The 14,694-nt window shown below is 40.3% G+C and overlaps 1 protein-coding gene across 1 annotated transcript in view; it reads right to left on the bottom strand.

Moving 5' to 3' along the window:
• Positions 1-2,238: 2,238 nt before the first annotated feature.
• Positions 2,239-14,694, bottom strand: part of cd109 (CD109 molecule) — a 102,599-nt gene continuing 90,143 nt past the window's right edge. The window contains 2 exon segments of the mRNA XM_087780403.1: positions 2,239-2,379; positions 3,258-3,318. Of these exon segments, the coding sequence (XP_087636529.1) occupies positions 2,239-2,379; positions 3,258-3,318 (202 nt within the window).

Raw genomic sequence — 14,694 nt, 5'->3', positions numbered from 1 at the left:
CGCTCGAGGTCCCTCTGCGGTTTCGAGTGACTGTGGAAGTGCTGTTTCGACGACTGCTACCGTCGACTGCTGTTATGGCTTCACAAGCCAAAGACTGTGAAAATTCCCGGAACATATAAAACTAAATACATATAGTTCCCAAAACAGTTCCTTCAGGACCTTTTGACATTTTAACAGAGATGTTTTCAAGCCATTTAAAATATACATTTGGTTTCATCCACGACTGGAATCACAGAATCCGGCCCAGAAACCCCTTCTGGTTTACAAGACCATGGATCTCACACATTTTGATGGACTTGACAGGTAAGAGGATGCTTAGGAGGAAGTTCGTGCTGGGTCCTTTTTCATGGACTCAAGGCCTAGAAAAAAAAGTGTGATGAAGGCGAGATGTCCTGGGACAAACTCTGGAGCTTACGGATGACGTCATCTGGCCATCTGGAGAATCTCATCTTGATGTGTCTCCGGTCTGGTCCCTGTGTCCTAGGCAAGACTTGAGCAAGAGCCATACAACGACAAAATGTTTTTGACAAATACTGTGTCAGTTAAGGCTGGGCGTTATGACAACATTTTCATATCAGTCTTTTCAAAAATTATATCGGTTTCACGTTATTTGACAGTAGTTTTTTAGTGTCCAGACTCGGGTAAAAACATGAGCCCTTCAAAGTTTGGTAGCAGTACTTAAGTAAATGATGAGAACGATAATAGTTGCAGTCAAAACAGAACTTTTTTATTGAACAGTTTGCATATTCAGTGCAGTTAACCATCATTATTGTCTATGGTATTAACAGGAACCATATCCTTGACGTGGTGGAACCTGGTTGTGTTCCTTGTCTTGACCCACCTTATAAGCAGTCCCTTTAGCAAACCTGACTTTAATGGACGTCTGACTGCTACTTGCAGACTGAGCTGTGGCTCGGGAGGGTACTCTCAAAACTCCTGGTACTCTAAAACGTGTTTTCAGCAAAGGTGGTGAAGCAAATTGCTAGTGATGCCACGTCCGGCTACCACTTTAGCACGACAGGATTTGCAAAAAATAGTTGTTTGGTCCAACATTTTAAAACCGAAGCACTTCCGCATCACTGACATAGCCCCTCTTTTCGGTATTAGTTCCTTGGAAGCAACAACCTGTGGCTCACTTTGAGAGCTATCGTCGGCAGCTACTCTATGTTCAAAACTTCCGTGTGCAGACGCTGTGTTGTTGGTGTGCAGCAGTCAAATGGGTCCCCCGCTGAAACACCTTATTGCCGCGCACGTTCCTGACGTTGTTTGGACTATTCACCGGTATAGGGGTATGTGAAAAATTCATATCAAAATGAAGATAAAGACTGGTTTTAGGTACAAACCAGTATACCGCACAGGCCTAGGGTCAGTATCTACCTAGTTATTTGGACTATGAGCCACTACTTTTTCCCCCCTCGCACATTTGTAAATCTTCAGTGACCAAGAGCCACCAGTGGCACTATCTAGCAATAAGCGCAAAACAGAAGGAGGGAAATGTGCATTGAAGAACACACATTAAATTTGATTTTGAGTGGTAATGTTGCGCATCATACATACCCTCATAGAGTAAAAAATGCAGAGAAGTGCATATAATGCCGCTTTTGAGGGAAGAGCATTCCCCATTCTTGTTTTTGAGATATGACTGACGAATAGACAATTTCTATGAGATGGAGTAATCCTACGAGTCATGGGCCACTGTAAGACCCTTTTTAAGAGATGGAATCCTGGCGTCACTACTGGTTTTTTATACCAACGAAAACCTGAGGCATTATTTCAGGTGCACTTAATAGCCCGGAAATTAGGCTACAGTAAGTTACCGTCGCAGAAGTCTTAGGAAAGGTCTTAAAGCTGCAATTCTGGGATGAAAAGCAAACTAATCAGGAACCATCATGTCAGGACCCACTGGCACAAAGATGGAATTAGGGTCATCAGGCAAAATTTGTCTTCTTTTTCCTCCTTGTTCTGTTACAGCCCAGTACATTGCCCCTTTGGGTGACGGTACCATTAGCAAGTGCCTACCCACCAAAGTCTGGCTCTGTTCCCACACCAGGAAAATCTGACAGCAAGTCTTCCATTTGTATGTCCAGTATTTCCTCTAAATATTCATTAAGTATATCACATTTTCTTCCTATTAAAGTTCACAGAAGAAGTGCTGAGTCGGCACAGCTTCCCTCAAATCCCCGGGACATCACAGTCATGAAACTTCCATGTTCCTGGCTGGAATATTCGCGGTTAGCTTCAGGTCTGGCACTCGCCCTGTCGAGAGACACACTTGCAGCTGTCCTGACCACGTCTCATGAGGTTGTTGTTGTCCCGCAGCCTTACCCACCAGCTGCCCAGGCTCTTGCCACACAGGATACGGGAATCTGGTTGGTGGGCCTGGGTTGAGCCAATGGTTAAAGCAAACACAGCTGTTTTCTTGTCAGAAGTTTACATGCTTGTTGGTCACCACATTTTGTGACAAAGATGCCGAAGTATTGAGACCTGAAGGTGAACGATAGTTCATGAACTAGTTCATATTTTTGGACAGACGTGAACTGAACGTAGTGCATTTTTCCTGATGAATAAATCTATGAAGGTGTTTATTCTGGTGTCTGTGGACGTCTCACTCTCTCCATTTGTCCTCGAGACTCGACAAAGTATCAAGCATTTCTCTTATCATGTAAACAAGTTGGACAAGGATAGAAAAAAAAGAAAACCTGCAAGTCAGGACTGCGAACGAATCACTGCTTCTGTTGACTGATAAGACAGAATTGCTGCCATGATGTAAACCTGGTTATTTAGGGTTCAGACTTAGATGTCTTGATCATGAATTTAACTGTAATTTGCCCACTTTAATGTACGAGTCACTTGTTTTAGTCATCTTATTTTGCTTATATTTATTTATTTTATTCTATTCTATACTGTTTTCAAACAAACAAACTATAAATCTCTGGACAAACTACTGTCCGTCAAGTCAAGTCAAGTTATTTTATTGTCAAATATGCATGTATTAAGACATACAGCATAAATGAAATTGTAGTCCTCTCTGACCCACGATGCAAAACATGAATATGGTTGAAAGGACGTTAAGACATTCAAGAAAAAAAATTAAAATAACCAACAAAATGAAATAAATAATCAACTAATAAACAGAATATAAAAGCAATGCACAGGTAGTGCAAGCACAGGTGAGATTGATAGGACAGGGAGAGAGTTGAGTCTCCTGACAGCCTGGTGGAAAAAGTGACACCAATGATCCTCTCAGCTGCTCTCACGATGCGCTGCAGGGTCTTGCGGCAGGACACGGTGCAGGCGCCATACCACACTGTGATGCAGCTTGACAGGATGAATGATGGATGATGACAGTCATCCTGTGAACACTGTCATCACTGCTCAGTGAAGGAGATGGAGTGCACGAATGCTCCTGCCATGATGCAACACTAATAGACTCAGGGACTCATTCGTTCCTTGTGCCATTAGAATGTATAATTCTGAATTTGGGGGCAGGAACGGAGTGAAAGGATGATGTTATTCTATTCTATGTTAATCTTTGTATCCTTTTCTTTGAGTCATTTCCTTTGATCTATGTTCTTTATTTTGAGCTATGTTCTTTCTACTTGCACTTTGTTACTTGTTCTTGTTTTTATGAAATTAATGTCTGATGTGAACTGGAAACCCAATTTTCAGAAGAAAATCTACAGAAGGATTAATAAAGTCTATCTGTCTATTCCAGAACAACACATACAATTCCTGTGTTTTTACAATACTGACAATAAAAGTAAAGTAGTGTCTGATATGAATTAAAGTAATAATTTTATTGAGTTTTGATTGTTAAAGCGCTTGATTTTTTAACTAATTCATATAGAAAGTAGAAACTTAACCAACACTGCTGGCAACTTCCACAGATGAAAGGATGTAGAAGCATGCTGGTTAAAAAAGAAATCCAGAAGAAAGCGCTCAATTGTGGGGTTTTTTGACTGAAGCCACCTGCTGGTTGGCCCTTGAGGTGGGAGGGGACCAAGCGACCGAGGCAAAAGAGATGCAGGTATTTAGAGTGAAGTTAAACCTTCAGGAACCGTTCGGCTCATCCGACAACCGAACAGAACAGCTGTTGTGCATCAACTCCCCGCAGATCAAACAGCTGATGAGCTGAGGTTAATTCATTGATGAGTCGATAATGACAAAACCGTCAGATTAACAGGAAGTAGCAGGGCTGATGAGCGGTAATCAATGATGGATTGGAAACATCTGCCCGTGCTCACAACCACGCCAGGTCGCAGACTCTGTGGCTTATGTATTCAAGATGTAAACAAAGTCGTTTTCGGGGTCATGAGGTAATATTTTTTCGACATCATGCAGCTTTCCAGTATGTCCATATAGGATAAACAGATTGAGTTACTCATGTCAAACAGGAGAAATTATTTGATTTGAGCTCCCGCTAGACAATAACAGAAATATACACTTATTGGTAAATTTTCGTAGAATAATAAAACTAAGGTACTTTTTAGCTAAAAGCATGAGCTAACTTTTGGGTTAAAGTTTCAGCTTCTTGTTGTGGTGAGTGCAATGGGATGTAGAGTTAAGGTAAGGTAAAACTTTATTGATCCCTCAGGAGGTCTCCTTCGGGAAATTGTTTTTTCCAGTAGCCAGCAATTTTTCATAAACAATAAAAAATAATACATAAAAAATAAAATAAGAAAAGAACATAAGAGGAAGAACAAGATGACACAATCTAAGTATAAAGATAAAGACAAAGAACATAGATCAAAGAAAAACAACAAAGACAAAGGATACAAAGACTAACATGGAACAGAACATCCAGATACTCTCACTCCACTCCTGCCCCCGAACTCAGAATTGTACAATTTAATAGCCCGAGGGATGAATGAGTCCCTGAGTCTATTAGTGTTGCACCTGGGTAGGAGCATTCGTGCACTCATTCTGCTTCTCTGCTCACTGATGACAGTGTTCAGAGGATGACTGTCATCATCCATGATGGACAGTAGTTTGTTCAATGATCTCCTCTCAGCAACTGTCACCAGTGAGTCCAGCTTCTTTGCAATCACAGAGCCAGCCCTCCTGATCAACTTGTCCAACCTGTTGACACTCCTCATGGACACATTTCCACCCCAACACACCACAGCATAGAACAGGACACTGGCCACCACAGACTGGTAGAACATGCAGAGGAGCTTCTTGCAGATGTTAAATGAGCGAAGCCTCCTCAGAAAGTACAGTCTACTCTGAACTTTCTTATATACATGGTCTGTATTGCAGGACCAGTCCAGTTTACTGTCCATCCATCAGTTAAGGATATTAATTGAATTTCCAAATAATAATAAAGTACAAAGATTTTTACTTCTTCCTCTATTTGTGCGGATATAATAAGCTCAAAATTGAAACTGTGTCGCGTGTATGATATCTTGATTTGTTAAAATTTCTTGATTGTACGATAAATACCCCCAAATGTCGGATTTCAATGTATTATATTGTATAATAAACAAAATAATGGAAAATTACATTCAAACAAAAAAATGTTTCCCAAAAGTCACAAAAGAGACATTTGTGTACCTTGAACTCCATTTAATAATTTCAAGGTATAATAAATCATTCCTTGATTCTTGTAATGTTTGGATGTAATTGGTATGTTAAAAAAGACTATCTGTTTTGGGGGCATCTTTCCCTTACTCTTGACAAGATTAAAGTTGGCTGAATAATCAGAAAGTTCAAGGGCGTACAACAACTTTCCAGTTTACCAAAATAATGACATTCCCACATTTTCAAAGTGGCAACAATGCTACAGGACTTCGCCACCTATCGGCCAAAAAATAATCCCACATCTCTTTTGTAGAAGGAACTTCTAAAAAAAAAGTGCACAAGAAGGACAATTCAAAACAGAGCTGCAAACATGTTGTTTAGCTTTTGTATTCTTGCTTTGCGTTCATTTTGTTTGAATTTAAGAAGGTTTTTCTCCTGATTTGAACAATTAATCGCATTTGGAAAAAACGCTGACTTTGCAAAACAGCTTTGATTAACGTGAGAGAAAGAACACAACAGAGAATCTACAACATTCCACGCCCTCCCGGCTGCTCCCTTTACAGTCAAACAATAATTTTCCCAGACCAACAAGGGTTCAATCTTGCGTGATTCAGATGTGATTTCCTGGATTATCTGGTTGATTCCAAAAAAAACTCTTCTCGTATGAGTTACAGAAACACCTGGGCTCAGATCCTGCTTTGGGAATCAATGATTTAATTTCCCGTCCTTTGGTTTAAAAAAAAAGAGATATCGGCACTTTAATCTAGATAGGTTTACCTCAGGATGTGTTTTGTTTGTTTGCCTCGAGATCCGTATTAGTTCCCACTGACGTGTTTTGACATGCTTTGCTGTTGTGTACTTCATAACTCCAGAGAACGTTGTCAAACATCGATGATGAAGAGTGCGCATCCAGACCAAGTCTAAAGCGAATGTCATTGGAAAGACTTCCTCCGTTAAAAGGAAGAAAAAAAAAGATGATGTGCGATCCTTGGAGGATATCTCCGCGTGTAAACACACATCAACTCAAGTTCCGAGGTTTGTGATTTTTCCTTGTGTACCGTGATGATGTTATCAGGTTCTGGCAAAACCTTAATTGATAGCAAATGTCTGGATTACACAGTATAACCCAGATTTCAGGGTAGCATGACATGACGTATCGCACAATAGAACAGCAACGACAAATTGATTGCAGGTGATACTTTGAAAGGATTCTGGACGTACCGCATCCAGACTCGGTTATTAGATCCAGACGTCAAGGGGGGCTTCGCAGGTGCTTAAATTGGACGTCAAGACTGACACAAGGAAACCCCCCCTTATGATGGCTAGCAAGAGTCACAGGCTGAGAATTCACTCAGTGTCCTGCCGTGGTGACTCAGTGGCTGGACTTCCACCGGAGCGTGGACACAGGCCAGAGTTCAGCCGCTCAGGCCAAGTCTATGATCCTGAAGACGCCAGTTCTTACAGGAACACTGCTGCCTCCAAGCGATGGCTGCCTGTCCCTGTGTGGGAGAGTCACAACTGTCCCTGTTTGGTGTGTCATTTCCTGGACGATGTGTATGCTGAGAAGAATGTTGATGTTTATTTCAAACAGTTCACCGCGAGGGCCTCGAAAAAAATTGTTTTCCTTTCCGTCTTTGTCAAAAGCCTTTCCAGGATAGTGACCTAATAATGGTGATATACCATTGGAAACTACATTCTGGGTAAAAGGGGCTGGATTGGCAACACTTTGATGGATACTCATAAATAAGGACTTGCACTTAAGGCAGTGTTTTCAGTGACGAGTTCTCCCCTGTGGTTGCCTGGACTCCACCTGGCTTCCTCCCATAGTCCAAAAGCATTTTAAGGTTGATTGTGTGCCCTAAATTGTCTTGAGTGTGTGAATGAATGGTTGTCTCTGTGGCAACCTGTCCAGGGTGTCCCTTACCTAGTACCTTAAACAGCGATCCCAATAAAATATGAAGGTGATGAATGTTAGCACTACTAAGAAGACACAAGGTACTAGATCCCTAAAATGTTTTAAAGGATTGATAGTGGCTCCAAAAGCCAGATCAGTTGGGAAACGTTCTGGACCAGCCCACAATTCCAAAAATGTTATCAACAGCAAACAGTGAGATTGTGGGATGGAACGCTTCTTTTACTTAAGATTTTGACCAATAATATCATCTCCAAGCTTCTGTTTCCTGCCTAATGTTTCAGGATTACCATCCATTCTCGGCTGCTTATTCCCTTATGGGGTTGGTGGGGGGGCGAGAGGCGGGGGGGACACCCTGGACAGGATGCCAGTCTGTCGCAGAGCACACAACCACATATACAACTAAAATTAAACACTCATACCTACCGACAATTTCCCCAAGTTCAGAATCAACCCTTGTATGTTTTTGGACTGTGGGAGGAAACGGGAGTTCCCGGAGTAAACCCACGCAACACGAGGGGGATTGTATGTTCTATACAAACTCCTCACCGTAGCAACCGTATTTCAGTATTACCGAAAATGGTCCAAGAAATGGACACAGGAAGTGAAATGTCGAGTCACTAATGATCGCAACGAGTGAGTCACTGAGTTGAATTCACATGTGTGAGTTGGTAAGTCCTTAATGGGGAACAAATTTTGCCGAGTCAAAACCAGATACGACTCGTTTGAATGCGTTTGATTTTGGACTTAGGGAGGAAAGAAAAGGAGTGCCCTGAAGTGCCAGCATGAGAAGGAACAAGGTTCATCCAGAGTTGTCCTAATCCCAACCAGGATCTTGTTTCTCTAGATGGAGTACTTTCCACTTCACCACCGGGCTGCCCCAAAATAAAGATTTTCATTTTCATTATTCGAACAGTTAAAGTCGTTGATTCTGGTAAATCCCTTAAGAGTTTTCAAAAGTTGTAACCGGGGCTGAGAACTGACTCAAAACGTACGTGTGGGCCAAAACGTGTGGTACCTACCACTTAAATAGCGTTTCCCCGTGTAAGCCAACTAATAAGGACTTTACTGCTGCAGGATTAGAGTTAAATGAAGTAGGTTAAATAAAATGTTGGACAAACATTCTTGTTATTAGGCGCTACGTCAACAGCATGGCTCATTATTTACGTCTATACTAACTCATACAATGAGGTTTTACGACCCAGTCATTAACATTAATGTTGCTTTTCTCACAGGATTGGAAGCAATTTTCAGCTTTCTTTATGTTATTTGAGCTCTTTTTTTGTCTGCGTTCGCGGCACGCTCGACCCTTTTCGTGTTATTCTTGCGTATTTCTTCCCAAACGAGTTGTAAATGAACTTGTTTTGCCACAATTTTGGATGGAATAAAGCAAACAAATTCACCTGACAGGCAGAAATAACATCGGTGTCTTCCAGTGGCTGCGACGTTTCAACTCACGAGCAGCTTGAAAGTCGCGTCGGCTTTGGCCACCTCCAAAATAATAAACCACCGTCTGTAATTATTCACCACTAAACAGCAGGGCTCCAGAAACGTGTGACATGTGCAAGCAAAGGGAAGTATTTTAGGAGCATGTACGTGGTAATGAATAGTGACATTTCTTCGGAGCGACTGGATTTGGGTTCTGCGAGGCAGAAGAAAAACCGTGAAAAAGGATCCAAGAAATGTTGAAAAGTTGTCAATTTATGACATAGAAGTCAAAATACTTTTTTTTTTTAAATGTGTTTCGCCAACCTTTTGCACGCTCTGTAAAAATAAACAAGTTTTTTGACGATTAATAAAAAAACGTTGTCATCTTTGACAATATGTTATATGACTAAAAGTTTAAAATTTGATAATTAATGATAATAAATGATTAATTTTTCCAAAAGTCTACATTTAAATGTTTTGATATTTTGTTGGTCTTCTTTATTTACAGCATCATAACCCATTTGACGATAAATATTTGAGTTAAAGCTAAAATATTGATTTAATTATACTTATCAAATGTCATGATATTGTATTATTTTGCATCTTAAACTTGCCATTTGAAATTAACTGAACCTATTAACAGGTTGAAAATCTAAATCTGATTCTATCAACATGGCACAAAATAGTAAATAACTAAATAACTAAATAACAAACCGATTTTAAACAGAAACGAGTATGACCGTGATAATAATGAATAACATGGCAGCTGATTAAATGCTCTTAATTTGAAAGTTAATTTCCTCCTTCTAAATGTCGTTTGGGGAAATGTATTATTATTATTAAACAAATCAGATTGAAGGTGCCGCTAAAGAATTAGCTTATTAAGCTGGCATCAAAGACCTTTTCAGTTTTCTCTCTGGCTCTTAAACAGGAAGCTTCGTCAAATAATAATCCCTGCAATTTGTCGGTTAAATGGTCCATGATAAAATCTCTGCAAAGCGTCTATACCTTCAATTATTTATTCGCGACCTTCCATTCCTGCAGAAAGGTACAGGGTAGAAAACCAGTTTCCGTGCAGTCAGGATACTGTCTGCTTCAATTAGACATGTTCAAACCATGGGCGGAATTTTTATTTTTTTTCCCCCGCTGTTTTCACTTCATCCGCTCACATTTTCCATCTGCTATGATGGTTTAGGAGTGCGGCGAGAGAGGTGACTTACTTTTTATGAAGGTAGAAAGTTTCAACGTGAGCGCAGAATTATATTAGCGTCACGTTGTGAGGACGGGCAGGAGATCCTGATTGGGTAAATTAACTTTTCCAGACTGTGAAAGGAAGAATGATTGAACGTCCAGCTCGGATGTCACTCACCCCCAAAACATCATGTGTCTAAAGCCTACGACACGACAGATGGATATAACAGCCTCGGCTTCAGCACGACATGCGAGACGTTACGTAAAGTCTGTTGATATGAACCTTCCTGTGTAGGAGTTAATAGTTGTTAAAGATAATGGTAGAAAAAGACATGGTAGTAGTTGCTCATTTGGAACTTCATGTCAGAGTAAAGGGTTGAAAGTACCTTTATAAACCAAAAATGTTGCATTACATTGATATTTCAGCCAAATGCGATTTTCTAAAGTTAGCATGTGCTAATCTAATGGTTAAGACCTCGATAATCTACTTCCTTTCATTTCTTGACACCAGTTTTTATCTTACACTAAAAACTAATGACATTGTGATTGATTCTGACCCAAATGCATTATTTCAAAATCAGTTGAACACAAACATATTTGTTTTATTGGACACACACTGTGTTGAGAAAGAAAGAAGGTTGCAGGTTCACATTCAGTGTTGGGCAAACTGAGTTCTTTTCATGGGTAATTTGTAAAGTTCTACCCATGCTTGTTTGGTTTGACTCCAGGCCCTCTGGTTTTCTACCACAATCCAAAAAATACAGAAAACTCTAGTGTTGGTTGGTAAGAATGTGTGTCATTGTTGGTCTGTGTGTGTCCTTGGACAAGCTGTTTAGTCTGCCAAACACCTTTCGCCCAAAGAAGCTGTGATAGATTCCAGACTCTGATAAGGGAATAAGTGGTAGACAATGGATGAATTTAATTCCCTTTTTTTAAAGCAGCCTTTAGACACACTGCAATAATACACACTTTAATTTCTCCCTTTCCAGCTTCCCTTCAGATTTCCAATGAATAAATTAAGAAAAAGAAGATAACACTGACTTACGGAAAGAGTGGTTGGTACTATATTTTAACTTTATCGGCCTGATTATGACTTAAGTTGAAGCTAGGAATTTCATAGGCAGACTGTGAAGTCATCTCTGGTATTCTGCTTTTTGATTTTGAACTTATTTGCCCTCATCTGAAGTCATCTATGAGATCTCTATAGCTGACTGGCGTTAGTGCCAGTACTCATGCGAGCCCGGCGTGGTCTGTTTTTACTTATCAAAACAGAGAGTAAAGACTGACATCTACTACTTCAACTGTATAACTTGACTTTTGTCCACTGCTTAGCAAAGGGGTCTGGATGAAGCCCATGGTGGCACCTGCAAGGGTCACCATCCAACGATAATTCACCCAAAATTCAAACTTCGCTCATTTTCTTCTCGCTCTCATATCGACTGACTTCTTCCAAAAATACACTCGAAAAACATCCAAATAATACTGCTCGTCTGAAACGTCCATCTTGTATTGAAGCCTCGACATAAGCAATCAGGGCCGGGTCTAGACAGGCATGTATGAGGGGGCAGCCACAAATGTTGAGGGGGCATTGTGCTGTTACTTACTTACTTACATGTAAGTTTGAGGGGGCACAACATTTATTTGCCCCTGCCTAGACCCAGCCCTGTAAGCAATTGTTCTTGAAATAATCCAAACCCTTAGTGGAGAAAATGGTGAGTAGACTCACTTTAGGAGTGAAAATAAATCCAGAAATTCAGCCCCATTAGGTAGACAAGGTACAGTTGGCCAGATCGAGGTACATTGATTGATTTTCCATCATGTTATCGAGCAGGGGAGGTTGAAATAAATTGAGTGAATACGGACTCTGGGAAAAACAGAACAATGGCAGAAAACCTTCAAAAACGACTAGTTGTGACCTGGTTCTACCTGTTTTCCGCCTCGACACCTCACCATGTCAATTACAATATCACATTTAACACATTTATATCCACAAGCGTCCCTGCTGCTTTCCCGTAGTAAACAATAGAAAGAACAAAATCTGTTTCAGATCATTCGGCTCGAGATGGATGACTCGGCTACTTAACAGCCTGCGACAAAACCAACATTGAGGTATTGCCATGGGAAGTTTCACCAAAAATTGTCCTGTATTCCATGACAAGCCACATACAGTTTGACCAGAAGGTTGTGATTCATGTTGAATTCTCGAGGTCTGGCAAAAGTGACAGCAATGTAGAAGAAGAGAGTCTGTGAACTTTGCTGTGGTTTGTTACACACAGGCCAGTTCCTGTCTCATACAATGGTGCCGGTCATTCCTAGTTCCTCAATGATGGAAAATCCAAATCCTCACCCTGGGAGCGCACCACAAGCTAATGTTGGGAGGGTACCCACAAACCCGGCCTCTGCCAGTAATCAGGATTATGATGTTTCTTTAGGACCACATTTTTTTAACATGATCAAAACCGAACACGGCTTAACACTCGAGGAACTTTTCTATTTTTCCCTGAATCAGCCAAATATGTTCAAAGACTCTCTTAGAAGCTAACCTCATTTCGGACGTGTAATTATTTTATTAAACGGTCGTCAGTTTTCTTTCCAATCGCTTTTGCTTTTGTCGACTTAAGTACATATTGACACCCAAGTTGTTTTTTACTTGGGGACTTGGGAAAGAGTGTGCCAGCCGTGAGACCACCTCAACAGATGTTGAGATGAAAAGGGAAGAGCTAGCATCACGGAAGGATACCATATGGTTAGCATGTTGGTATCTGAGCGGATCTTCTTGGTGGTCATGAGGAGCCGAAGAGGAGTCTTACTTGAGGTGAATGGAGGCTTGTGATCATGGTGCTGAACTAGACACCTATTTTCTGGGCTCCTGGTTCTAGGTTTAAACCATCTCAGGCCAAAAAAGGACCAACAAAATTAGAAGGCTGACCTTATCTCCAATAGGCCGTCAAAGAAAAAGAATATGGAGGATTACAACTGGGCAGCTAACAGTCCTGGAAAGGACATAATAGGTGCTGATGTTGGTCGGTGTAAGTAGCATCTAGTTCTGCCCTTATGTTTTTGTCCAGGCACTTCCTATGTGATGACACTGCAAACGGTTTTTTAATGATTGAACGAAATTTAGCAATTCAAGGATATTTTATTCCAGATATTTATGATTATATAAACAAAAATAACATATTTGCCAATTGGATAATTTTTACAATCAGTCTGTCACTTCCTGGTCTGATGTCACATGTGACTTTCACCCCTACGGAATTTGTCCGGGCTACATCTGATTTGCCTAACTGAAAAACATTAAAAACCTGTAACTGTACAATGCAATATAAACAATCAAGTGAGTAACAAGGAATACCGAATAGATGTACTAAATAAGAAACAAAAAAAGTTTAACTGTATTCATTACTCGTAGGTTTATAATGTTGAATGGGACACGGTTCAGCCAATCGTTGGAGTTAAAGTCACATCAGTATGTGTGAATGGCTGTCAAAGCGCTTTGTGACCCTGGTCTAGAAAGGCGCTATATAAATAGAGATTATTATTATTATTATTATTATTTCTGCTAATAAATGTATAATGTGTGGTACAAAGATACCTCTAACCGTCTAATTACATTTTTGTTTGATCATAAAAAATACTTTAGCATGTTACGTCATCACGTAGGAAGTACCTGGACCGAAAAAGTATGCAGGACAGTAATGGTACTTACACCGCCGAACCTTATACCAACAACTGTGCACAGCCGATCCCCACCAAACTAAGGTCAATTTAGGACAAAAAAGTGATATGGTTGACCAGGAATTGGAGGAACAATAATAATAATAATAATAGATTTTATTTGTATTGCCTTTACATTCGGACAAGAAATCCAAAAACAATATGAATACATTAAAAGAAGGTACAAAAAACATGAAAATATTTAAAAAATAAACTATATGCCTTTTTTTTTAAACGACGAAGTTTTGAGCATACTGAGGTGGATACAGCAGTGTCCGGGTTATTTACTTAAACAATGCAAACAGTGGCCCATAAAATAAACCTACTTGTTTGTAGATGGGATCAGCTGGTGTTTCAGCAGTTCTAAAGTTGTTTTGTTTTGTCTTCGTTTACACAAAAGACCATTGTCATTTTATCAATATGTTCTGGAGAATTTTCTGAATTGAATTTCTAGACGAGACGCCTTAACGTCAGGATCTCATTTAAGGTACCAAGAACACTGTGTGTCGACATTAATGTGAAAAAGACCAGTTCCATAAAGTTTGTTCCCAAAGAAGGATAGTTTTGTGTTTAAACTTAAATACTTCCTGTGAGGGTGGAAACAATTTAAATAGGGGGCATAAACTTGTTTTCAACCAAATTGAAAGCAAAAGGACATTGTTCGAGAAAATAAAAGAAACGTGTAAATGACCACAAAAGCAACAAGAGATTCCACCAGGTCTAAATGCTTCTATTCTGTTAGGGGTAATAAAAACCCTGGTCAGCGTCTTCAACAAGTGTTTAGGCTCAATAACCGCCGGTCATTCCAGCAGCCGCTAACAATGACAGCCATTGCAGAACCACTGTCTTGGCCCGTGGACAGAGAATGAAGAGCCATGACCGAGTCCTCTTTTTTCTCAACGCGTCCCCTGCTCGTTGACCGCGGA

The sequence above is a fragment of the Callionymus lyra genome, chromosome 18, assembly GCF_982586985.1.
Source record: "Callionymus lyra chromosome 18, fCalLyr1.hap1.1, whole genome shotgun sequence".
Classification (NCBI taxonomy): Eukaryota; Metazoa; Chordata; class Actinopteri; order Syngnathiformes; family Callionymidae; genus Callionymus; species Callionymus lyra.
This window is presented reverse-complemented; position numbering and strand designations above follow the sequence as displayed.